Source organism: Eriocheir sinensis, chromosome 7 (genome assembly GCF_024679095.1).
Source record: "Eriocheir sinensis breed Jianghai 21 chromosome 7, ASM2467909v1, whole genome shotgun sequence".
Classification (NCBI taxonomy): Eukaryota; Metazoa; Arthropoda; class Malacostraca; order Decapoda; family Varunidae; genus Eriocheir; species Eriocheir sinensis.
This window is the reverse complement of record NC_066515.1, coordinates 25287803-25314777: the sequence shown is the minus strand read 5'-3', so window position 1 is coordinate 25314777 and position 26975 is coordinate 25287803. Positions and strand designations below refer to the sequence as shown.

The 26975-nt window shown below is 40.7% G+C and overlaps 1 protein-coding gene across 8 annotated transcripts in view; it reads right to left on the bottom strand.

The window, feature by feature from the left end:
* LOC126995153 (otoferlin-like) overlaps positions 1 to 26975 on the bottom strand; it is a 180253-nt gene that overhangs the window by 31467 nt on the left and 121811 nt on the right. For 5 of the 8 annotated variants that reach the window (XM_050854436.1, XM_050854430.1, XM_050854435.1 and 2 more), the window contains 8 exons: positions 18335 to 18521; positions 12480 to 12675; positions 7747 to 7961; positions 6308 to 6494; positions 4709 to 4905; positions 3789 to 3980; positions 2380 to 2496; positions 1884 to 2036 (listed from right to left, as the gene is read on the bottom strand). In XM_050854436.1, coding sequence (XP_050710393.1) covers positions 1884 to 2036; positions 2380 to 2496; positions 3789 to 3980; positions 4709 to 4905; positions 6308 to 6494; positions 7747 to 7961; positions 12480 to 12675; positions 18335 to 18521 — 1444 coding nt within the window. The remainder of the gene's footprint in view (positions 1 to 1883; positions 2037 to 2379; positions 2497 to 3788; positions 3981 to 4708; positions 4906 to 6307; positions 6495 to 7746; positions 7962 to 12479; positions 12676 to 18334; positions 18522 to 26975) is intronic. The other 3 variants (XM_050854431.1, XM_050854433.1, XM_050854437.1) reach the window with 1 other exon arrangement.

The window sequence follows — 26975 nt, the reverse complement described above, 5'->3', positions numbered from 1 at the left end:
AGTTATAAATTGGAATAAGAAAAGAACCAAAAAGACAAGCATAGAAGTTAATTAAAAGAAATAACTAGAAAATATAAGGAAAGAAAAATAGATTAGTTAGTTATAAATTGGAATAAGAAAAGTACCAAAAAGGACAGGCATATAAGTTAATGAAAAGAAATAACTAGAAAATAAAGAAGGAGGAATAGATTAGTTAGTTATAAATTGGAATAAGAAAAGTACCAAAAAAGACAGGCATAGAAGTTAATGAAAAGAAATAACTAGAAAATAAAGAACGAGGAATAGATTAGTTAATAATAAATTCTAATAAGAAAAGAACCCAAAAAGACGAGCATAGAAGTTAATGCAAAGAAATAACTAGAAAATATAAGGAAAGAATAGATTAGTTAGTTATTGATTATAATAAGAAAAGTACCCAAAAGACGAGCATACGAATTGATAAAAAGAAATATCTGGAAAAATATGGAAAGAATAGATTAGTTAGTTATAGATTGGAATAAGAGAAGCACCAAAAAGACGAGCATAGAAGTTAATAAAAAGAAATAACTAGAAACATATAAGGAAAGAAAAATAGATTAGTTAGTTATAGATTGGAATAAGAGAAGCACCAAAAAGACGAGCATAGAAGTTAATAAAGACAAATAACTAGAAAAAATATAAGGAAAGAAAAATAGATTAGTTAGTTATAGATTGGAATAAGAGAAGCACTAAAAAAGACAGGCATATAAGTTAATAAAATAAATACCTCGAAAATTAGGAACGAATAATAGATTAGTTAGTTATAGATTGGAATAAGGAAAGTACTGAAAAGAAAAGCATAGAAGTTAATGAAAAGAAGTAAATAGAAAAATATGGAAAGAAGAATAGATTAGTTAGTTATAAATTGGAATAAAAAAGCACCAAAAAGACGAGCATACAAGTTAAAAAAGAAATAACTAGAAAATAAAAGGAACAAAGGATGGATTAGTTATTTATAGTTTGGAATAAGAAAAGTACCATAAAGACAAGCATACAAGTTAATGAAAAGAAATAACTAGAAAATATAAGGAAAGAAAAATAGATTAGTTAGTTATATATTGGAATAAGAAAAGAACCAAAAAGACAAGCATAGTAGTTAATAAAAGAAGTAAAAAGAAAAATAAGGAACGCAGAATAGAATAGTTAGGTATAGATTGGAATAAGAAAAGCACAAAAAAGACAAGCATACAAGTTAATAAAAAGAAATACCTGGAAAATATAAGGAACGAAGAATAGATTAGTTTGTAATAGATTGAAATAAGAAAAGCATAAAAAAGACGAGCATAGATGTTAATAAAAAGAAAAGACTAGAAAATCCTTAGAAACCGTTCTGTGTTATGCTCATGTCACGATTTATCTATAATCTGATCGCACCACAGCGTTCAGGAGACTTTGCTCTATGAGATGAAATTATTTATTTCAACCCTGGTTCAAAGACTGCTGAGAAAAGCGATGATAAGTAAACCGTGTTATAAACATTTCGGAGCTGTCTTGTGACTTCAACTCATCACATTTCCTTTATGTTTTATTTTATCGAGTTTAGATAAATATAACTGAGTTCCGCAATTACTGCTGAGTCCAACGGTACCAACTAAAGTGGTCTGTCGTGAATAAGAGACGAGCTACGACGAAGAAAATACAAGTGTGTAGCGTCACGGCGGACATGTGAGTGAGGGAGGGGTGCAGCCAATCACAGGAGCCGTAACAAACGCTGCCTAGGCGCCCGATGAACAGGCTCCGTCAACAGACTATAGTTACTGGAATATGCATGGAAAGAGTGATAATTAAACTGGGACATCAACAGAACATCACAGAAGGCCAGTAACATCACAAACCCACTAAACTCAAGAGGCTCTTCCACCCACCTTGAGGAACAGCGTCTGACACACCCCACAGTGCTTCCCTTTCTCCTCTGCCACGGTGGAGAAAAGCAGGTGTCGGGAGGGGATTCTCTGGTAGGCGACCCTCTTCCCGCCACTCACCATCCATAGGAACACATCGGGGAGGCTGTGCTGAGGCTGTGGCGAGGGAGGAAGAGGAGGTGGAGGAATATGTGTTAACCCCTTGATTGTGGATTTCCTAAAAGAAGACATCACCAAGCTACAGGAGTGGAACAAAAAGTGGCTGCTACAATTCAATGAAGAAAAATGTAAAGTCCTACACTTTGGGAGGGGATATCCAGCACACCAATACCACATGGGAAATACTCCACTATCCACCACAGAGGCAGAGAAAGACCTGGGAGTGTATGTTACCAGGCTACCAGTGAAGGCAAAATCCGTGCCAATTGCAGCAGATGGGTTAATTAAGAAGGAGGGCTGGTAGATAATGAGTAAAAAGGAGAGAAAAAGGTGCACTTACATCCTCGTTCAGTCCCTTCAGCTTGGCCAGGTAGGAGTGCGAGGTCTTGTAGCGCTCCCTCAGGCTGTGGCGTGTGACCAGAGCCTTGGTGTGGCGAGCGGCGCTGCCCAAGTGGTCCTGCCGAGGGGGAAGAGGATGTCGGTAATGTGGTTAGCGGTCATCATCACCATTACTTTATGAGGCAGACTCCTTACGTTCTTGTAATTATCTTCCAATTTGTATTATTATAGATATTTGTTGGCTGTCTGATAATTGCCTCTAATAGCTTTCTCATTTGTTGCTGAATAGACTAGAGGTACAAAATGCAAAGTTGAATGTTTCTTTAAATTCTGAAAACAAAGTGAGTGGAAGAGAAACCATTAAAAAATTGGAGATAAGAAAGATATTAGTGAATGACTGATATATACTTGATGTTTTACGTATCACAAAATTCTGAAGAAAAAAATAAACTGAAGAGAAAAGAAAGAACAATAAAGTGAGAAACAGTAATGAAGGAAAGAATGATAAAAAGAACAAAAAATAAAAGGAAACTAAATATCAAACAAAAATCACAATGTTGGAAATACTAACGATAGGAGATGTAATAATTCAAGACGGCCATGCACCTGAGTGTGACGTATATTTAAATTCTGGACGAAAATAACAAAAAGTAGAAAATATTAACAAGAGAAACAATTATGAAGGAAAGAAAGAGAGAGGAGTCAGATACACTTTAAAACAAAAATAGTGACGTAGAGAAGAAAGGCAATACAAAATTAATGAAGAGGAAGAAGAAGAAACTGAACCAGACTCAACAAAGGCAATAACATGAAAGGAGAGAGAAAAAGAAAGAGAGAGAGAAAGAGAGAGAGAGAGAGAGAGAGAGAGAGAGAGAGAGAGAGAGAGAGAGAGAGAGAGAGAGAGAGAGAGAGAGAGAGAGAGAGAGAGAGAGAGAGAGAGAGAGAGAGAGAGAGAGAGAGCAGCAAAAAGAAGATGAAAAAATGAAGATGAAAGAGAAAGAGACAGAAAAAAGAGGAAAAGAAAGAGAGAGAGAAAACCAAACTGTCTGACAATTTAATGAAGAAGGGAAGTGCGACGGAAAACAAGTGATTGACAGCAGAAGGAAAGGAGAGGAAATATTAGAGAAGAAATAAATAAAGATGAAAGGGGAAAAGGAGAAAGAAAAAGAGGAAAAGAAAGAGAGAGAATGAACCTCACTGAGAATTTAATCAAGAAGGGAAGTGACACAGAAAACAAGTATAGAAAAACAAACAAATAAAAAAGAAAACAACAAGACGTCAAATATAAAAAAAATAACAAAACCGGAAACGATAGAAAGAAAACGCAAAATAAATCAACACAAAACAACCGCGCAAGAGAAAACAAAACAAGACCAAAAACCACGTCAAAACAATCACGGGCTCACTCACAATCTCCCTCTGACACAGCCTGAGACGCTCCTTGTCCAACTTGGTCCTGCCGGGCGTGGCGGTGGCGGCGCGGGCCAGGCTCAGGTAGTTGGAGCAGCCGGCCACCAGCTCCTCTAGCACCTCCCTCAACCGCCGCTCAGCACTCCCGTCCTCCTCCTCCAGCAGGGATGAGACCTCTGCCAACCCTTCCTCCTGTAGGGATTATATATTGACCATTTCCCATTGACCACTCATATTCGTTCTCCCTTCTCACTACCCCTTCATAAACTTTCTCCTTTCTTCTATTTCTATATTCTATTCTTTTCTTTACTCTCCCATTTTTTTTTATTTTCTTTATGTATCAATCTCTTCTCATCTCCTTCTAAACCTCTCCTCATCCTCTTTTTTATCTCCTCTCCTTTCCTCTCCTTCCTAACCCTTTCTCTCCAATTTTTTCCTTTTTCCCTTTCATCTTCTTCCTCCCGATCTCTTTACCTCTCGATCCCTTCCCTTCCTTTCCCTTCTTCTTCCCCTCCTTTCTCCTTTCTCCTTAACCCCTTGAGTGTGGATTTCCTACCAGAAGACATCACCAAGCTACAGGAAAGGAACAAAAAGTGGCTGCTACAATTCACTGAAGGAAAATGTAAAGTCCTGCACCTTGGGAGGGGATATCCAGCACACCAATACCACATGGGAAGCACTCCACTATCCACCACAGAAGCAGAGAAAGACCTGGGAGTGTATGTTACCAGGCTACCAGTGAAGGCAAAATCCGTGCCAATCGCAGCGGACAGGTTAACAGCTTGAGAGAAATATCCTCTCTATTATACCCTTCTAACACTCCCTTACACCCTCTTACACCCTGTTTAACGTTCTCTACACCCTTCTATGCACCCTCGCACACTCTCCACAGCACCCCTAATTCTCCGTTCCTCTCTTACCAGTCTCACAGCGATGCCGTCTATGATGTTCGCGTTGTACAGGCGCCGGCGATGGTCCTGGAATGGAGTGCGCACGTAGAGGCACGGCTTGTCGTCCCAGAAGGGCAGGAAGTAGTAGAGCTTGTCATTGGTCATGGGCTTGGCGGGAGGTGTCATGGAGTGCCAGGTGGTGGTGTCTGCTGTGATGGACTCAGGGCCTGGAACGAAGGGAGTGAACGTGAGGGAAAGGGAGAAGGGGATTTATAAGTGAGGGAGGGAGAGGGGAAAGGGAGGAGTTTGAGAAGGGGAGGTATGAAGGGGAAGGGTGAGAGATGGAGGGAAAGGGAGGGGAGTTTTACATAGAGAGGGAGGGAAGGAGGGAGTAGAAAGGGAGGAGTTTGAGAAGGGGACTGATGAAGGGGAAGGGAGGGAGGGAAATGGAAGGGAGTTTTACATAGTGAGAGAGGGAGAGGGAGGTGAAAGGGAGGAGTCTGAGAAGGGGAGGGAGAGGTAAACGTGTTAAGGGATGAAAGGGAGGGTGAGAGAGGGGGGGAAAGGGAAGGAAGTTTTACATAGAGAGGGAGGGAAGAAGGGAGGGGAAAGGGAGGAAATTGCGAAGGGAAAGGATGAAGGACGGACAGAAAGGGAATGAATTTGAAAAGGGAATGACCACTGTGACTGAAACTTAAGGGAATGGAAAAGGGAGAGGAAGGAAGGGGAAAGGGAGAGAGAGGGAAAGGGTGAGGGGTAACTAAGGAGAAAGGGAGGGAAAGGGATGTGTTTTTGAAGGGGTAGTGTGAAGGGGGGGGGGGGCCAGTGTGTGAGTGTGTGAGGTTAAGCTAAAAAGGACTCAAGGGATTAGTGCTGTGAATTATGTTAGACTTTTAAAGAGGAGAGAATACGAGATACAGCCAATATTATCATTTCTATGTATGTATGTATGTATGTATGTGTGTATGTATGTATGTATGTATGTATGTATATTTTCCTCTTTTCTGTCTTTTCCTCTCCTCCTCTTTTTCCTCATTCTCTGTTTTAATGTTTTCCTGCACTCTTTTCTTTCTAAGTGTGTTTTTCTTCTCCGTTTTTTCCTCCTCCTCCTCCTTCTCCTCTTCCTTTTCCTCTTTTTCCTCTTCCTCTTTCTATGCCCTAATGTTTTCTTGTGTCCTTTTTTTCCTCCTCAGTGTGTTTGTTTTCTATTTCCTTCTCTTCCTTCTTTTCTTCCTTTTCTTTCTCACTGTCTTCTATTTCTCTTCTTCTTCCTCCTTCTCCTCCTTCTTCTTCTCCTCTTAATGTTTGATGTTCTCTGTCATTTACATTCATATATTCCTCCTCCTCCTCCTTCTCCTTTCCTTTCACTTTCTTTTCCTTTCCTTTCCTTTCTCCTTCTTCTCCTCCTTATATACAAATCCTCCACCTCCTTTTCCTTTCCTTCCTTTCCCTTTCTTTCCGTTCCGTTCCATTCCCTTCCCTTTCTTTCCTTTCCTTTCCTTCCTTCCTTCTTCCTTTTCCTTTCCTTTCCTCTCCTCCTCCTCCTTCCTCTCACACACCAGTCATCCACCTCCTTTAACTACACTCCTCCTCCTCCTCCTCCTCCTCCTCCTCCTCTTGGGCACTCACCAGACTCGCCATCACTCTCCTCATCATCACTGGAAGGCTTCACGCTTGACCAACCATCCAGGGAGTTGCCAGCGTTGCCAATGGAGAGTTCAAAGGTCACGGGCTTGTCGCTGACCCTCTTCTCGATCATGGTGGCTTCCTGTACCAGCGCGAAGAGCAGGAAGTCCTCACTCTTGCCGTAGTTACCCTGTGGTGGGGACGACGAAGGGAGAGTTAGAGAAGGAGAATGGGAAGAAAAAACGAGATTGTGAGGGAGAATGGGAAGGAAGGAAAGGGAGAGAGAGAGAGAGAGAGAGAGAGAGAGAGAGAGAGAGAGAGAGAGAGAGAGAGAGAGAGAGAGAGAGAGAGAGAGAGAGAGAGAGAGAAATAAAATAAATTGTTATCGGTAAAGGGGTGGTGACTGTTCCTTTGGTCTCTCTCTCTCTCTCTCTCTCTCTTTCTGTTTCCCCTTCTACACCTCAATCTGTCTCCTATCTTTATTTCCTTATCTTTAACTTCTTCCTCTGCTCCCCTTCGCTTCAATCTTCTCTACACTAATTTTTTCCCTCTCCTTCCCTTCCCCTCTTCCTCTTCCCTTCTCCCTTAATACCAATGTCTTACCATATATTCACTTATTCCTCTGTCCCCTTCACTATATATCAAACTCTATGATTATTCTATTCATGCAAGAGACAGCTATGATAAGGTATGTCAAGATTTGCTAATATGGTAACACACGGTAAGTCATATCACACACACACACACACACACACACATTTCATTTTACATTGGGAGCTCATATTAGTTTTCATCTCAATCATCTTTTTGGCATATCATCTCCTTTCTCTCGTTTATCACCTCATCTCTCATCTTATGTCACCCTCTTCTTCACCTTCCTCTAAGTCATATCCCATACACTTCAGTTTTCATGGGAATTGTATATATTAGTTTTCATCTCCATTTTCTTGACATTCCATCTCCTTCCTCTTATCTTAAATCTCTGTTCTTCCTCTTCCTCTAAGTCATATCACACATTTCAGTTTTCATGGGAATTGTATATATTAGTTTTCATCTCTATCTTCTTGACGTTTCATCTCCTTCCTCTCATTCAACACTTAATCTTTCATCTAAAATCACCGTTCTTCATCTTCTCCCTCATCTCACATTTATGATCTCCCCTTCACAGCATCATCATCTTCCATCTCTTTCGTCTTTCCCTGCAGCATCTCTCTCTCTCTCTCTCTCTCTCTCTCTCTCTCTCTCTCTCTTGGGTCGGGAAATAACCTCATATTCAGAGTATAATGGAACCTGATTAATTAAAAGATACTATATACTTACTCTTGTTCCATCTCCTTCTTATTTATCTTCTTTATCATCATTGCTTACATCTCCTTATGAGCACCACTTCTTCCTACTTACATCCTTCACCTTTCACCTTCATCACCAACACACCATCTTACCTCTTGAATCGGTAATGTATTCTCCACTTCGACTTCAGATGGCGCCACATCGAGCTGGTCCGTTATCTGGCAGCGTAGGGCCATGAAGAGGCGGCCCCGGTAGGCGATACCTTCCCCCAGGCCAGCGTTGAGGGCCGAGTGTTCGTCCATGACCGACCCCCCGCGCGTGGAGCCGTAGAGGTAGACGAAGGCGGGTCCGAAGGTGGGGAGGAAGCCTGAGGGAGATAGGAGTGTTGTTTTAGTGGGTTTGAGGGTTAGATGAAGGGTTGTGAAGTAGAGAAATGTGTATAGGAAGATTGTAAAGGTATAGGAATGGGATAAGAACAAATAGAAAGGTTTTGGAACGAGAAATGAGAGAGGAGGAGAGAGGGAAAGAGGGAGGAGAAGGTGTGAGGTGGAGAGAAAAGAGAAACGAGGACGGTAGACAATGAATGTATGAGTGAATGAAAGGAAGGAAGGAACGTCAGTTTTTACGAAGGCAAGGTAAGTATGGCAAGGTAAATAGGAAGGGTAGAAAGGTTTAGGAACGAGAAATGAGAGAGGAGGAGAGAGGGAAAGAGGAAGGGGAGGAAGGTGTGAGGTGGAGAGGAAAGAGAAACGAGGTAGGTAGACAATGAATAAATGAATGAATGAATGAAGGAAGGTGAGGTAAGTAGGAAGGAAGGAAAGGAGAAACGCAAAAAGTAGGAAAAAACGAAGGATTAAAGATACAAGAGAGGAGAAAATTAAAAACAAACAAACAAACAAACAAACAAACAAACAGCCACTTAATCTCCATCACTTTGCATAAGAAAGAAGGAAAGAAGGAATAATGGAAGAGATAAAGGAAGGAGAGGAGGAAAGAGAGAAGGATGAAAGACGAAACACGAGAGAGAGAGAGAGAGAGAGAGAGAGAGAGAGAGAGAGAGAGAGAGAGAGAGAGAGAGAGAGAGAGAGAGAGAGAGAGAGAGAGAGAGAGAGAGAGAGAGAGAGAGAGAGAGAGAGAAGAGAAAATAAAATCACATCCTGTTAATCTCCGCGTCACTTTGTTCTAGCGGCGGCAGTGATCCCGGGGTTATGTAGAGTCAACAGAGGGATTGAAAAAATAAACTAGGACAAAGAGGAGGTCATGAAGGGAAGGAAAAGGTCAGAGGAGGATCATGCTAAGAGGTGAGAGCGAGAGAGAGAGAGAGAGAGAGAGAGAGAGAGAGAGAGAGAGAGAGAGAGAGAGAGAGAGAGAGAGAGAGAGAGAGAGAGAGAGAGAGAGAGAGAGAGAGAGAGAGAGAGAGAGAGAGAGAGAGAGAGAGAAAAGGAAAAATTGAATATAATAATAATGTATGAGAGAGAGAGAGAGAGAGAGAGAGAGAGAGAGAGAGAGAGAGAGAGAGAGAGAGAGAGAGAGAGAGAGAGAGAGAGAGAGAGAGAGAGAGAGAGAGAGAGAGAGCACCCACGGCCGAGGTATTGAAACGTGGCAAGTCGTCACCGTAGAGTTTTAGCGCCCGAGGGACCTTCGTGGTGAGACATATATTTCGTTTACAATTTCCTCCTTATGGGCTGAATATATATTACGGATCTACATATATTAAAGGTTGACACCCCCTTGGATTGATTTATGTGTGCGTATGACTGTCTGTATCTGTCTGTGTAGATGTCTGTCTCATTTTCCTTTTACGAATGAATATAAATTGTGAATCTACATATTTTACTTGTTGACACATTCTGTAGCTGCTTCTATGTCTGTCTGTCTGTCTGTGTACTTCTCTGTCTGTCTGTCTTCGTTTACATATTTGTCTGTCTATCTGTATTGCCTATATCTATCTGTGTGTCTGTATTTCTGTCTGTCTGTTTATCTATTTATGTATGTCTTTGTATTTGATGTGTCTGTCTATCTGTCTTTCTGCCTTGTGTTTGTGTAATTCTGTCTGTCTGTCTATATCTGTCTAAGTGTCCGTGTACGTCTCTCCCTTTGTCTGTCTGTCTGTCTGTCTGTCTCCCTGGCTTGTTTACATGTACAGAGACACCCCTGATCACGTGTTCTCTCGGCTTCGTTAAAAGAACAAGATGAAAGGAATGGCGCTGCTGCTACTCTTTCAAAACCGGCATTAATTAAAAGCCTTCACCTCAGACGCTGCCCCCGACGAAATTAATTCCTTGTAAACGTCACGAGAACATCAAAGTAACGCAACATCTCTTTTTATTCTTTCTCTGACTCGTTCTCTCGGGGATGTTTCTTTTAAGTTCCGTTTTCTTTCTTTCTCTTTTTTTTCGGCGAGGAAGTCATTTCGCCGCCGGTAACAATATTCTGGATACGTGGAAATTATCAGGACAGGTGGAGGAGCAAGGAAGGGTGGAGAGAGAGAAAGATTGAGAAGGGAAAGATGGGAGAGGGAATAGTGGAGAAGGAAAAGTGGAGGAGGGAAAGTGAGGGAGGTAAAGGTGAAAAGTGACGTCAGGTAGCAGGAAGTGTCCAGGTGAAGAGAAAAGCGAACATTTGCATTTTTTATACGAAAGGAGAAAGAAAAGGAAGTTAGAAAAGAGAATGAGATACAAAACTGGAAGCAGAACCGAATCTTCAAGCAAATTCAAGAAAGAGAGAAAGAAACCAAAACAGTCTTCGAGGAAATTAAAGAAAGACAACAAAAGTGAGAGGAGAATAAGATACAGAAACGGAAGCAAAACCAAATCGTCAAGCAAATTCAAGAAAGAGAGAAAAAAAAGCAAAACAATCTTCGGGAAAATAAAAGAAAGAGAATAAAAGTGAGAGGATAATAAGATACAAAACTGGAAGCAAAACTGAATCTTCAAGCAAATGCAAGAAAGAGAGAAAGAGAGCAAAACAATCTTCGAGGAAATTAAAGAAAGAGATTAAAAGTGAGAGACGAATAAGATACAGAACCGAAAGCAAAACTAAATCTCCAAGGAAATTCAAGAAAGGGAAAACCGTGAGAATGAAAGAAAGCAAAACAATCTTCAAGCAAATTTAAAGACAGCGAAAGAGGTGACAACAGGATGATACAAAATATAAAGAAAAGAAAACAAAACACAACAAAACAAACACAACCTTTTAGCAAATTCGAGAAAGAAAGAAAGCGGGAGATAATAAAAAAAATCTAAAATGAAAAAGAGCAAAAGCAATTCAATTTTGACAAGAACAAAAGCCAACAAGAAAAAAGAAAGAAAAAAAAACAAAGAGTACACTGATCCGAAGCCTGGACGAGAGATAAAAGACACACACACACACACACACACACACACACACACACACACACACACACACACACACACACACAAAGCATAAAACACAAACAAACAAGAAAAAGCTTCCGATAAAAAGACAAACGGACACAAAAAACGCAGAAACAAAAGCTATCCAACAGTTTGATCGGACAAGAGCATTCACGCACACTCACATGGACAGCCATTTCAGCGGCGGAAGAAGTAAGAACGTGAGGGGAAGGGAAGGGAAGGGAAGGGAAAGGGAATAATTGAAGGGGTGGTGAAAAGAATAGAAAGGGAAGGAAAAGGGAGGATGTAAGGGATATAGGAGGAAGAAAAGGTAGAAAAAAGAAAGATGAAAGGGAAATAAAGGTGAAAAGGGGAAGGAAGGAAGGAACAAGGAGGATGCAAAAAAATAATAAAAGTAAATAAATAAACGTATATTTGTCAAGGGAAATTTTGGCGAGGGATGAGTGTGAGGTGAGGTGAAGGGATAAGAAGGGAAGGGAAGGGAAGGGAAGGGAGTGAAGTTGAGGGAGGGGATGGGAGTGGCGAGGGATGAGTGTGAGGTGAAGGGATAGGAAGGGAAGGGAAGGGAAGGGAAGGGAAGGGAAGGCATGGGAAGGGAAGGGAAGGGAAGGCATGGGAAGGGAAGGGAAGGAAAGGCATGGGAAGAGAAGGGAAGGGAAAGGAAGGGAAGGGAAGGGAAAGGAAGGGAAGGGAAGGGAAAGGAAAGAAAGGGAAGGGAAGGGAAGGGAAGGGAAGGGCAGGAAAGGCATGGAAAGGGAAGAGAAGGAAAAAAGGAGATGAAAATAAAGTAAAAGGAAGGGAAGGGAAGGGAAAGGAAGGGAAAAAACAACAAGAGAAGGAAATTAAAAGAAAAGGAAAGGAAAGGAAATATAAGAGAAGGAAAGGAAAGAAAGAGAAGGGGAGAGATATAGATAGAAAGGAGAGAAAGGAAAGAGAATGGAAAAGGAAGGAGAGAACAGGGAAACAGCAAAGGGAGGGGAGCGGGACTATACACACACACACACACACACACACACACACACACACACACACACATACAGATGGTGGCAGAGGGCGGTGGTGTGAATGGCAAGCTAACAGGATTACCCTAATGGAGACAAGAGGCGAGGCTACACAAAATATACGGCCTCCATCCTCGCCTCTTTTTGCAGCTGCTCTTCAACACAACGCCCGACACCATTACACCAGCCACTAATACTAATTCCAGGCTCCTATTAGGGCTATTACGACTGCTATTGCCTATTACGTGACGGGGAAAAAGAGGACTATTGAACTTAATGTCTTTTTTCTTCCACTTTCTCATTTTACTGGCATTTGGTACGACTTTGAATTGTTACTACTACTACTGCTACTACTACTACTACTACTACTACCACCACCAAACACGAACGTAAACCACCAAGAGACATAAAAAAACTCACCACCACCAACCACCACCACAAACAACCACAACAACAACCACAACCACCGACAACACGACAGCTAGTATAAGTCGCAAATCTACCTACCAGACGCACCTTTCTCGCCGTCGTTGGAGATCGTGGTGAGATCGAGGAAGTGCGTCCCGATCACCGTGTCGTTCACCGCGTCGTTGTCCCGAATCTGGATCTTGACGCGTTGGCACAGGGGCGGGAACATCTCCGTGAAGACAACCTGCTCGTTCCACACAGGGCAGGAGGTGTTCTTCCTGACGCTGGTCCTGCCCTGAGACGCGAGAAAGGAGAGAGCATGAAGGACTGAAGGGTGGAAAGGGAAGGGAAGGGAAGGGAAGGGAAATGAATGGCAAGGAAGGGAAGGGAAGGAAAGGGAAGGAAAGGCATGGGAAGGGAAGGGAAGGGAAGGGAAGGGAAGGGAAGGGAAGGGAAGGGAAGGGAAGGGAAGGGAAGGGAAGGAAAGGCATGGGAAGGGAAGGGAAGGGAAGGGAAGGGAAGGAAAGGGAAGGAAAAGCATGGGAAGGGAAAAGAAGGACAGAAACAGGAATAGAGAAAGAGATAAAAGGATAGGAGAGAAGGAAAGGGAAGATTTTGATTGAGGAATGGCTGTAGGTTAAGTCTGACGCTGGTTCTTCCTTGTGACACGAGTGTAAGAAGAGAAGAAGAGTGAATGAAAGGGATTAGGACAGAGAATGAAGGACTAAAGGATGCAAAATTAGGAAAGGTTTGGAAGGAGAAAGGATAGGAAGCAGGCTTTCTGATGCTGGTCCTGCCCTGTAACGCGAGAAAAAAGGAGGATAAGAGTGAATGAAAGGGATTAGGACAGAGAATGAAGGAATGAATGATGTAAAATTAGGAAAGGTTTGGAAAGAGAAAGGATAGGAGGCAAGCTTTCTGATGCTGATCCTGCCCTGTAACGCGAGAGAAGAGGAGGATAAGAGTGAGTGAAAGAGATTAGGACAGAGAATGAAAGCCTGAAGGATGCAAAGTTAAGGAAGACTTGGATATGAGGAAAGGTAGATGTTCTTTTCGACACTATTCCTGTCCTATGACGCGAAAGAAAGAGAGAGCAAGAGTGAGTGAGACACTAAGAGAGGGCGAGATAGATTAGGGACAGGGAGACAGGGAGGGAGAGAGAAGTGCATGAGGGACTAAATAAGAAGGTCAAGTGAAAATAAATGATAAAGATGAAATAACAGAAAAGAGAAGAAACAGAGAAATACACGTGGAAGACTTACAAATAGAGTTAAGGATAGATAGATACAGAGCGAGAGAGAGAGAGAGAGAGAGAGAGAGAGAGAGAGAGAGAGAGAGAGAGAGAGAGAGAGAGAGAGAGAGAGAGAGAGAGAGAGAGAGAGAGAGAGAGAGAGAGAGAGAGAGAGAGAGAGAGAGTAATTGGAGAGGGGTTTCTTTTATAGGAGGTGTTCGCTGTTACTCGTCTGTCTGTGTCCAGCGTGCCGTAGAATATTGGAAAACGGTATTGGAGTAACGTCCGCTGAGCCTTTTCCCATTGACTTTTAAAGGGACCAAACGGGAAGAAATAAAATACACTTGTCTTACTTTTATTTTCTGGGTTTGTGTAATGTGTTTGGCTATCTTTCAACTACACTCCCCCCCCCCCCCCCACACACACACACACACCCTTCGCTGTTTCACCTATTACAGTTTGAAGTTTGGCGTTCTAGACCCGAAGAAAATGAGAGAAGAAATAAAATACACTTGTCTTCCCTGTTTTTTCTGTGTTTGAATAATGTGTCACTGTTTTACCTATTACAGTTTGAAGTTTTGCGTTCTGGACACGAAAGAAATGAGAGAAAAGAAGACTAGAATTGCCTCCCTTTCCCTCTCGTCACCCTTCCTTTTTTTCTGTGTATGAGAGATGTGTTTGGCTATCCTTCAACCCCCTCCCTCCCTCTCCCCTGTCACTGTGCTACCTATTACAGTTTGAAGTTTTGCGTTCTAGACACGAAAGAAATGAGAGAAAAGAAGACTAGAATTGCCTCCCTTTCCCTCTCGTCACCCTTCCTTTTTTTTCTGTGTATGAGAGATGTATTTGGCTATCCATCAACCCCCCTCTCCCCTGTCACTGTGTTACCTATTACAGTTTGAAGTTTTGCGTTCTGGACACGAAAGAAATGAGAGAAAAAAAGAATAGAATTGCCTCCCCTTCCCCTTCGTCACCCTTCCTTTTTTTCTGTGTATGAGAGATGTATTTGGCTATCTTTCAACCCCCCCCCTCTCCCCTGTCACTGTGTTACCTATTACAGTTTGAAGTTTTGCGTTCTGGACACGAAAAAAAGGAGAGAAAAAAAAGAACATAACTGCCTCCCCTTCCCCTTCGTCACCCTTCTGCTGTCACATAAAACATTGGGGTGGTGGAGTCACACACACACACAAAAAGATAAAAATAAATAGACAAATAGCGAATGAATAAAAAGATAAATTAAAGGAAAAGGAAGAAAAAAAGTGAGAAATAATGATAATGAGTGTTTTTTGCCAACTTAGCGTGACAGCAAAGGATGAGATACGTGGTTGTTGTGGAGTGTTGCTTTCTTGACCCGGAAAATGAGAGAGAAAAAGAACAGAACTGCCTCCCTTTTCCTTACGTCACCCTTCTGCTACTTACATAAATAGAACCCAATCATTTGTGGAGTTTTGCGTTCTAGACCCGGATAATGAGAGAGAAAAAGAAACAGAACTGCCTCCCTTTTCCATTACGCCACGCTTCCGCTGCTTACATTAATAGAACCCGATCCCTTGTGGAGTTTTGCGTTCTAGACCCGAAAAATGAGAGAAAAGAAACAGAACTGCCTCCCTTTTCTTCCGTCACCTTCCTACTCTGGCAGAACAAACATCCTACATTATTTATCTGAGGAGGAGGAGGAGGAGGCAGAGAGGGTTAAATGCTAGCTCTGGGAAACCTAACAGAGAAGGCAGAGTAGGAACAACGACCTCGTATGCATGAAAAGGAAAGCTGAAGAAGAATAAGAAGAAGGAGAAAGAAAAGGAGGAGGAGGAGGAGGAGAACTGTGAAAGGGTAAAATCGTGGCCCTGAGAAACCTATCTGAGACGGCAGAATAGGAACATCGACCTCGCATGAAAGACTGGAAAAGCTGGAAAAGAAGATCGTGAATTAGAATCCAATATTAAGATGGAGAATCAAAGTTGGTCAATATCTGGGGAGTTCGAAGCAGTTAAGGGAAGTGTTTTCGTCGTGCCTTGCATAAAATTAGCATTAGACAAAGTAATCTAAAGTTTCCGTGCCGAAGGGAAGGCAATATCTTCAAGGGCGACGAGTCAGTATTGAAAAAAGGATTGGAGTTTTATATAAAGTTCACGGATCTGATTTGAGACCAGAATTAGTGAGGGAGAGACAGTCTTCTGAAGGTAATCCTGCATTTAAGAGATTAAATACCTTACAGAGAGAAAAAGTTAAGTAATTAGTGTATTGAAGAAGAGTTTAGGCATCACTTTTTATTTAATGGACCAGAGATAGTGAAGGAGAGGCAGTCTTCAGAACGTAATCCGGTAAATATGATTCAATACCTTACGAGGAAGCAAAAGGTTAGTGATTAATGCATAGAAGAAGAGTTAGTATGTCATCTTTTAACTCTTACCAGAAACAGTAGTCTGAAAGTGATCCTACACGTAAAAGATTCAACACCTTATAGAAACAAAAGTTGTGTTAATACTGTATAGAAGAAGAGTTTAGATGACGCATTTTATCTTTTAATAGAACTCGAATAAGGGATATAAAGGATTAGTCTGAAAGTGATCCAACACGTAAGAGATTCAACACCTTATAGAAACAAGTTATGTCATTACTGTATAGAACAAGAGTTTAGATGACGCATTTTATCTTTTGATAGACCTCGAATAAGGGATATAAGGCAGTATTCTGAAAGTGATCCTATAGGTAAGAGATTCAACACTTGATAGAAATAGATGAAGAGTTAAGATGACGCATTTTATCTTTTAATAGAACTCGAATAAGGGATATAAGGGATTAAATGCTCTCTAAAACTATTACGATCTATTTAAGAAAGAAAAAACGCCTAACACTTTCTAATTTCGTCCATTAACCCAAATAATTAATGAACTAGATGAACAGACGTAAAAGAAAAGCCAGAAAACATAGTCAACACGTATTCTTTTACCCTAAACAAGCGTGGGAGGTGAAACATTTGAAAGGTAGTTTTGCTAAAGAGAGAATCAGCCGCGGCAAGGAACATAATCGGAGTTTGAGGCGTGGGATCAAAACAAACAATAGAGGAGGTAGGGAGCGTGTTGAATAAGGGATACAAGGGATTAAATGCTCTCTAAAACTATTACGATCTATTTAAGAAAGATGAAACAGCTTATACTCACTAATCTCGTCCATTAACCCAAATATTCAGTGAACAAGATGTAAAGTCGTAACAGAAAAGCCCCAAAACATAGTAAACACGTATTCCCTTTACCCTAAACAAGCGTGGGAGGTGAAACATTTGAAAGGTAGTTTTGCTAAAGAGAGAATCAACCGCGGCAAGGAACATAATCGGAGTTTGAGGCGTGGGATCAAAACAAACAATAGAGGAGGTAGGGACCGTGTCGAATAAGGGATATAAGGGATTAAATGCTCTCTAAAACTATTACGATCTATTTAAGAAAGATGAAACAGCTTATACTCACTAATCTCGTCCATTAACCCAAATATTCAGTGAACTAGATGTAAAGACGTAAAAAAAAAAGCCATAAACATAGTCAACACGTATTCCTTTTACCCTAAAGAAGCGTGGGAGGTGAAACATTTGAAAGGTAGTTTTGCTAAAGAGAGAATCAGCCGCCGCAAGAAACATAATCGGAGTTTGAGGCGTGGGATCAAAACAAAGAAAAGAGGTTGGGAGCGTGTTCCTGGCAACCCAATTTCTGAAAGTTACGAGGTCTGCGAGGGAATAAATTGCAGGGAGCTAAATTTACAGCCTCTGGTATCGAAATGTGCCGACTGAGGCTTGTTCTCACCCACGCATGCACACCATGACCCTCCCCCCTCACACCCACACACATACACGCCCGCACTCACTCACACGCACCCCTCCCCCCATCCCCACTCACATTTCCACACACGTACATACACGCCCGCACTCACACGCACCCATCCACCTCACCCAAATTTCCACACGCACACACCCACAGAGAACATTCAGGTTTCCCAACAGAGTAATTGACAGATGAAATGCCGTCTCCCTGTGCCTGACGAAATTGTGTGAAAGTGAAAGCACAGGACAACGCGAACTTGATTTAAACCTACTAATATATAAGACAACATACGAAAAACCGAGCATTCAGCCTTCCCAACAAAGTATATGAAAGATGAAATGTCGCCTCCTTTTGCCTGACGAAATTGTGTGAAAATGAAAGCACAGGAGAACGCGAACTTGATTTAAACCTACAAATATATAAGACTACATACGGAAAACAGAACACACCCACACACAGGACATTCAGCTTTCCCAACAGAGTAATTGAGAGATGAAATGCCGTCTCCTTTTGCCTGACTAAACTGTGCGTGAAAATGAAAGCACAGGACAACGCGAACTTGATTTAAACCTACAAATATATAAGACAACATGCGGAAAACAGAACACAGCCACAAACAGGACATTCAGCTTTCCCAACAGAGTAACTGACAGATGAAATGTCGTCTACCTTTGCCAGACGAAACTGTGTTAATAAAAGCACAGGATAACACGAACTAGATTCAAACTTACAAATAGATAAGAAAGTACTTGTCTCACTTCATCCAACACTCACTCACTCACTCACCGACAGCCCCGCGAAATTGTGTGTATAAATGAAAGCACTGGACAACACGAACTTGATTTAAACCTACAAATCAATAACAAAATACCCGTCTCGCTTCACTCATGCTCACTCACTCACTCACTCACCGACAGCCCCGCGAAGGACACCTGGACGTAAGGGTCAACCAGGTCCTTGGAGTCGCCGGTAAAAGCCTTCTTCACGTTGGCCATGATGGAGGAGTTGATCTTTGGGAGGCCGTCCGCTCTGTAGATCCTGACGATGAACTTCGCTCTTTGCCTCTCCGCAGGGACGCCGTCGGGGAGTAGAAGATTCCTGGCGGTGCAGAGGTTGAGGGAAGGGCGTGAGGGGGTGATGGGTGCTGGGGATGTGATGGGGAAGAAGGGAGGAAGGAGAGGGGATGTGTCGTGGAGGGAAGAGGTGATGAGGAAAGGGGGAAAAATCGGGCCAATGGTTTGGTATATAAAAAGGTGAGGAGTGAAAAGGATGATTCGAGGGATTGAAGGGGAAAGGGAGGGTTGTGTTGGGAGTCAAAGGGCCAAGGGGAAAGGGAGAAAAAGGGGCTAATGGTTGATAAAAAGGGCGAGAATGATAAAAAAAAGGGTTAAGGATGCTGGGGATACATGGGAAAGGGCGGGGATGTGTTGAGAGCTTAGGGATGGTGAGAGAAGGGATGAAAAACTGGAAATTGGATGATGTAAAAAGATAAGAATGATGAAAATAGGCAAAGGATGACAAAGATGGGAAAATGGATACTGAGGATGCGATGGGGAAGGAAGGGAAAAAGGGAGGGGACGAGGGGACATATTGGGGATTAAAAGATGATGGGAAAGGTATGAAAAACAGGGAATTGAATGTAAAAAAAAATGGGTTTAGGATGAAAAGGATTGGGATTGAAGGGAACGAAGGGATATATTGGGGATTAAAAGATGGTCGGAGAGGGATGAAAAACAGGGAATTGAATGGTAAAAAATGGGTTTAGGATGAAAAGGATTAGGATTGAAGGGGAAAGGGATGGGAATATGTTTGGTGTAAAGGAGTTATTGAGTTGAAGGGAATGGATGAATGGATGAGGATGCTACGTAGAAGGGTGAGGAAGGACAGTCTATGGATGCTGGATGCTGCGGATGAGATGAGGATGAAGATACAAAGGAGGATGACATGTGAGGATGAGAGGAAAATGATGGATGAAGATGGAAGAGGATGAGAAAAAAAACATGGAAGGCGAAGTGAGTGGATGAGAATAAGACGGTAAAAGAATGAATGGATGATTAGACGGATGACGTAGAGGTGTAATGGATGAGATGATGGATGCTGTGGATGAGAGAGAAGAATTAGAGTGAAGTCAATGGATGAAGGAAAGGAAAAAAAGGGTGACGGGTGAATGGATGAAAGGATGAAGATGCTGTATTGATGATAATGAGAGCGAGAGCGAGAGAGAGAGAGAGAGAGAGAGAGAGAGAGAGAGAGAGAGAGAGAGAGAGAGAGAGAGAGAGAGAGAGAGAGAGAGAGAGAGAGAGAGAGAGAGAGAGAGAGAGAGAGAGAGAGAGAGAGAGAGCATGTCCCTGAAATCTGATAATGAGATGTTAATTAGGTTAAGAGTATTAATAGCCGAAATTAAGCGCTGGAGGTGTGATTATAATTAAGATGAATTGGCAGAGATTTGGTGTTGAATGGTGTTGTGAGGTGGTGGTGATGAGATTAGTTAGTGGAGGTGGTGGTGGTGATGGTGGTAATGAGATTAGTTAGTGGTGATGAGATTAGTTAAGTGGTGATAGTGATAGGGGTAGTGGTGATGGTGGTGGTGGTGGTTGAAGTAGTGGAGATGGTGGTGGTGGTGGTGGTGTGATAATATTGGTGGTGGTGGTAGTGGTGGTTGTAGAGAAAAAAAAAATCCAAAAACCCAAAAATTAATATCTTATCTATACTTAACCTAAAAACTTGCAATATATATAAAAAAACCCACAAAAATTAAGAAAAAAAAACAAAAACAAAAAATCCAAGGACCGCTTAACCTAAAAACACGATCACGAACACAAAAAAAGAAGAAAGAAAAGACGAAAATCAGACAGAGAAAAAAACAAAAGAAATCACAGAGGAAAATAGAAAGATTGTTTAATCAGTCAATGCAAGTCCACAGCACCAGAGGCAGTATTTAGATCACAATAACAGTAATAATAAGTAATAATAACATACATTAATTACGAAGTTGTTAATAGGGGGAGGGAGGGAGAAGGGGGGGGGAGGGCCAATCACAGGACAAAAACCCGAATTGTTAAACGTATTGGTATCTCAGTTCGCCTGTTTGAAGAGCCTCTCGTGGAAGTTATTGGGATTTTCATGGAGTGTTTTGTGATCCTAGAGACAATTTTACAAAGCCTCTGCATATTGAATCGGATAGTCACCCATGAAAACTTGGTCAATCTTCTCCCTGGCCATTTTGAAGAGCCTCTCGTGGAAGTTATTGGGATTTTCATGGACTATTTTGTGACCCTAGAGACAGTTTTACAAAGCCTCTGCATATTGAATCGGATAGTCACCCATGAAAACTTGGTCAATCTTCTCCCTGGCCTGTTTGAAGAGCCTCTCGTGGAAGTTATTGGGATTTTCATGGACTATTTTGTGACCCTTGAGACAGTTTACAAAGCCTCTGCATATTGAATCGGACAGTCACCCATGAAAACTTGGTCAATCTTTTCCCTGGCCATTTTGAAGAGCCTCTCGTGGAAGTTATTGGGATTTTCATGGACTATTTTGTGACCCTAGAGACAGTTTTACAAAGCCTCTGCATATTGAATCGGATAGTCACCCATGAAAACTTGGTCAATCTTCTCCCTGGCCATTTTGAAGAGCCTCTCGTGGAAGTTATTGGGATTTTCATGGAGTGTTTTGTGATCCTAGAGACAATTTTACAAAGCCTCTGCATATTGAATCGGATAGTCACCCATGAAAACTTGGTCAATCTTCTCCCTGGCCATTTTGAAGAGCCTCTCGTGGAAGTTATTGGGATTTTCATGGACTATTTTGTGACCCAAGAGACAGTTTTACCCGACTTCCGCCTTACAACATACTTATAAGATGGTTTTTGGCCTAGGGAACTGACCTGAGGGTAAAGGTAAAGATGGGGGCATATACTATAGATGATCATGGCCTTAGTGCTCATCTCTGTTACATTGGCCTAGGCTGGTAACTACTTGGGGTTGTATAATGTTGAACGGTAAAGTGACCCATGAAAAACCAGGTCAACCTTCTCTGTGGCCTTGGGAAACAGTCGTAATGGAGCCCGATACGTTAAAGAAAATGGGTTACAAGTCCACGATTAATTTTGGGGGGGACGAGAAACGAAAGACCCAAATTGTTTTAAGTCAGAGAAAACATTACTAAAAGATTCCATAGCGAGAATTAATGCATAAAAGAGGGATTTAGTAATGCACTCAGAACTGGAATTAAACGACTTGCAGAGGTTTAAGTAAGATGGTAAATTAAATATATGTATATGAAAACAGAGGACGGTTTCGACAGCAAGACAGACATTACGTGGACAAGACAAGTGTTTAATTAGAAGGCTTTCCAGGGATGCAGAGAGGGATTGGGAAAGGATTCAGGAGGATGTACGAAGCTGTAACTGCCCTATTTTTCTCCTTTTTCTTCTTCCTGTTTCTCCTCAATTGTTTTTTTTTCTCTTCTCTCCACGATCCTGTTTTTATTTTCATTCCTCCATCTTCATCTATTCCTACTATCCTTTTTCCATCTTCTTTTGCTCTACTTTCCTTTTCCTATTCTTTATTCTCTCTCTATCTCCTCTTTTATTGAACTTTTTCCCTTTCTCTCTCTTCACGATTCTGTTTTTTTTTTTCATTCCTCCATCTCCTGAAATTATTCCTCCTGCCCTTTTTTCTCTCTTCTTGTCCTCTCCTCTCATTTTCCTACTCTTTATTTTTCTCTCTATCTCCTCTTTTATTTAACTTTTTCCCTTTCTCTCTCTTCACGATTCTGTTTTTTTTTCATTCCTCCATCTCCTGCAATTATTCCTCCTACTCTTATTCCATCTTCTTATCCTCTCCTCTCCATTTTCTAATCTTTATTTCTCTCTCTATCTCCTCTTTTATTGAGCTTTCCCTCTTTCTCTCCTTTCCCTTTTCATTCTTCCATCTCCTGCAACTCTTCCTACTTCTCTTTTTTTTCCCGTTTCTTATTCTCTCATTCACTTTCCCTACTCTTTATTTCTCCCTCTCTCTCTCTATCTCCTCTTTTATTTAGCTTTCTCCCTTCCAATTTACTGTCAATGTTTTCTGTTTCTCTCTTTCTCTCTTTCTTATTTCTTTCTTATGCACCTTTCCCCTTTCTCCTTCTCCTTCTCTCTTACTTCTCTCCTTCGTTTATTTGCATCTCCCTCTCTTCCTCCTCCTCCTCCTCCTCTGTTCTCATTCCTCACCACCTTCTCCTCTTCTTCCTCCTCCTCCTCTTCCTACTCTTCATGCATCGCCAAAGTTATTAAGTGGATTGGCTACTGAAGAGTCGTGACCAATACCTTAATGAGCCGCTCTGAGGGATTTATGTTCAGTAATTAGTCATATGTTAATGAGTTACGTAATAAATGCGTCAGTGGAATCTTCACTTAATCATCTCTTAATTAAGGTGAGATGCTAATTACACGTGCATCGGCAGGTTAATGAGAATACAGGTAAGTTGAGAAGGACAGGTGAGGGGAGTGAAGATAGGGATGGAAGGGAAGGGACGGGAAGGGAAAGGAAGTGAAGGGATGAGAAAGAAAGGGAAGGGAATATAAATGTAAGAGAGGTATGGGAAAGGAGGAAAAGGAGAAAGAAGAAGGAATGGAAAAGGAAGGGAACGAAAGGAAAAGGAGAGGCAGAGAAGGAGAAGGCAAGAGAAGGAAAGATAACATAATAAGAAGAAATGGAGGGAAAGGAAGGGAAACTAAAAGGATGTAACGTAAGGGAAGGTCAAATTGGGTAATATCAAGCAAGGTAAGGTAGGGTAATAAGTTACGGTATTAAGGTAAGATAACGGGAGGTAAGTTAACGGAGGGAAGGGCAAGGAAGGGAAGGGGCTGGAATGGAATAGAAGGGAATGTAAGGGAAGGGAGCGGGAGAAAGACAAGGAAAGGGAATGAAAGAGAAGGAAGGACAGGGCGAGAAGATGGAAGGCGGATGGAGGGAGAGAAGGTACGGGAGGAGGAGGAAGGAGAAGAAAAGAGAAGGAAGGAAGGAGGGAGGAAAAGAGAAGGGACGGGAAGAGGCGGGAGGAGAAGAGGAGAGGTGAAAAGAAAAGGGAAGGGAAAAGAAGGGATGGGAGGAAGGAGGAGGAGAGGAGAAGAGAAGAAATAGGAGGAGGAACACCCGGGATGGAAAAAGGGAGACCATATTTTCCCTCGTAAAAAAAATTATAAACACAAAGTCGAGAAAATGTTTGAAATGGTAGAAAATAAAAGAGAAAAATTCCTTCCGGCCAACAAAGGAATGAAAAGAAACCGACATAAATCAAGAGGAACGTTGTTGTTCTTTATAGATATACTTAGTTGTTTCTTTAAGCCGCGTAGAAAGACTGAAATCAATGGAAAAAAAATATGAATCGGTTCCTTTAAAAAAATGTGAGATTGAAAAGGGCAAAAAACAAACAAACAAACCCCGTTGTCCATGGTAAATACAGACTTAGTCCTTCTTTTAGTCGCGTAGAGAGACTTGAAATCTTTGGCAAAAAATATGAATCGGTTCCTAAAAAAAATGAGATTGAAAATGATAAAAAATGAAGACGTTGCCCTTGATAAATATAGACTTTGTTGTTCTTTAAGCCGCGTAGAGAGACTAAGACCATTGTAAAAAAATATGAATCGGTTCCTTTAAAAAATATAAGACAGTGAAATGCAAAAGAAAAACGTTTTCTTTGATAAATATATACTTTGTTGTTCTTTTAGTCGCGCAGAGAGACTAAGACCATTGTAAAAAAATATGAATCGGTTCGTTTAAAAAAATATAAGACAGTGAAATGCAAAAAAATAAACGTTGTCCTTGATAAATATATACTTTGTTGCTCTTTAAGTCGCGTAGAGAGATTTGAAACCATTGGAAAGAAAAGATGAATCGGTTCCTTTAAAAAATATAAGACAGTGAAATGCAAAAGAAAAACGTTTTCCTTGATAAATATATACTGTGTTGTTCTTTAAGCCGCGTAGAGAGACTAAGACCATTGTAAAAAAATATGAATCGGTTCGTTTAAAAAAATATAAGACTGAATTGCAAAAAAATAAACGTTGTGCTTGATAAATATATACTTTGTTGCTCTTTAAGTCGCGTAGAGAGACTTGAAACCATTGGAAAGAAAAGATGAATCGGTTCCTTTAAAAAAAATATAAGTGTGAAATGCAAAAGAAAAACGTTGTCATTGATAAATATATACTTTGTTGTTCTTTAAGTCGCGTAGAGAGACTTGAAACCATTGGAAAGAAAAGATGAATCGGTTCCTTTAAAAAATATAAGACTGTGAAATGCAAAAGAAAAACGTTGTCATTGATAAATATATACTTTGTTGTTCCTTTAGTCGCGTAGAGAGACTGAAATCATTGGCTAATAATTATGAGTCGGTTCACGTAAAAAATATATAAGATGTAAAGTGTAAAAAAAAGTGAGTTAAAAGAAAAATAAGTAAACAAATGAACCCAAACTAAGAAAAGGGAATATTTACTTAGCCAAACAAAAAAGAAAACAACAAACAAAAGAGCCACAAATAACAAACTAAATAACTACATGCAAAACCAAAGAAAACAAGAGTGTCAGTACGTGAAAACAACCAAACAAACAAACATTACACTGAAAAAAAAGAAAAAAAAAGAAACAGCTACACAGACAAACGAGACTTTCCATCCCTTGCCTCTAAAAACAAAATACAGTCGGGGAAAACAAAAGACAAATAAACTTCCAAAAAAAGAAAAAAAGACAGCTGAAAAAAAAACCTCCACGTGCAAAAAACAAAACCAAAACAAACAAACAAAAAGAAAAGATACAAAGCAAATACTCAAGGAAAAAATACACCAAACAAAAACATAAATAAAAGTGGAAAAACAGAAAAACCATAAAACCGAGAGTAACATTTTTTTTGTCATGGAGAGAGAGAGAGTGAGTGAGAGTGAGAGAGAGAGAGAGAGAGAGAGAGAGAGAGAGAGAGAGAGAGAGAGAGAGAGAGAGAAGAGTGATGATGGTACACGTATGGCTTGAAGGAATGGAAGAAAAAGAGAGGGAAGGGAGGGAGAGAAGGAGGGACAGGAGGGAGGGATGGAGAGCGAGAGGGAGAGTGAGAGAGATTAGATAGGAAGGCCTTGATGGAGAGAAAGAGGAAGAGGGAAGGAAAAAGGAAGTGAGGATTTTAAGAAGATGGAAATGGGAGGAAGAAAAGAAGGAAGGAAAGAAGGACGAAGAGAGGAAGGAGGTAAGATTATAATGATTGAGAGAGAGAGAGAGAGAGAGAGAGAGAGAGAGAGAGAGAGAGAGAGAGAAAGGGGACGATAGGTACAAACTCTCCTCTTCCTCTCCCTCTCCCTCTCTCTCTCTCTCGACACGTCAGATGCACGGCTTCCCTCTATTCTTTAAGATAAGCCTCCCGCTGACAACTCGACGAGACAAAAAAAGAAAAAGAGAAAATAAAAGAGGAAGAAACGGACCTGACCTCTGCCGCCGAAATGAAGAAAAAGACCCGGACGGTACACGCGACCCGGGGCGAAAAATAATGGACACTGAAAAACGGAGATGCGGGAAAAAAAAAGAATGAAAACTGAATAAAAGTGGAAAATCGAGGTGGAAAAATGAAAATGAAAACTAAAGGAAAATTATGGATAAGTGCTGAAGTGTGAAGGGGGAAAGAAATATTAAAAAAAGGATATTGGTACAGTGTAGAAAAGGTAAAAGGAAGGAAAATTAGTCAATCAGCATAGGAGTGTAAAATAGGATGATGAAGAAAATTGCAATGGGAAAATGAGAAAAATATTGGAACAGGGTAAATGTGAAGAAGATAAATTAATGTTCATATAAAAATAATGAATAAATAAATGAAAAACAAAAGTAGAGAACAGTAAATAATAGAGAATGAAAGAATAAAAAGGAATAACAAGTAAAAGAATAAACACTGAAATAAACAAAATAGGAAGCAAAAAGTTAAGTGTTAAAAATAAAAGGAAAAAAATATGAAAAATAAAATAGAAAAATATGAAGGTCGTGAACCCTAATTATTACGTTATCGAAAAAAAAAAAAAAATGACGGGGGACTAAAATTTAATATCGAAAATTTGCATGTTATTAATTCCTTCCCCTTGTACGGTGATACACGGGCCGATCACGCTAAATTAGAAAAAAAACCGGGTGAATTAAAAAAAATATATATATGGCAAACAAAATGACAGAAAATATATATAAGGATTGAAATAAGAAATGTAATAATGCTGAAATAATTACAGGTAAAATACGACAATGAAAAATGACTAATTAATATCTAGGACTTTCTGGTAACCTGCTTATTCCTATTAAAACAAATATCTATAGTTTATCTACATTATCAAGTGACTAATCTATCAACAGTCTAAGCTAAAACATATCTAATAAACCGAATGAAAATCTCTATGTTAGTATTAGATATCGATTAATACAAGATAATTCTAACCCAACTACAAATATTTCCAATCACAATCTTTTTTTCAGTTTTTCGTATTATAAAAAAAATACCGTCATATGACATTATATATGTAAAAATACCCTACTGTCA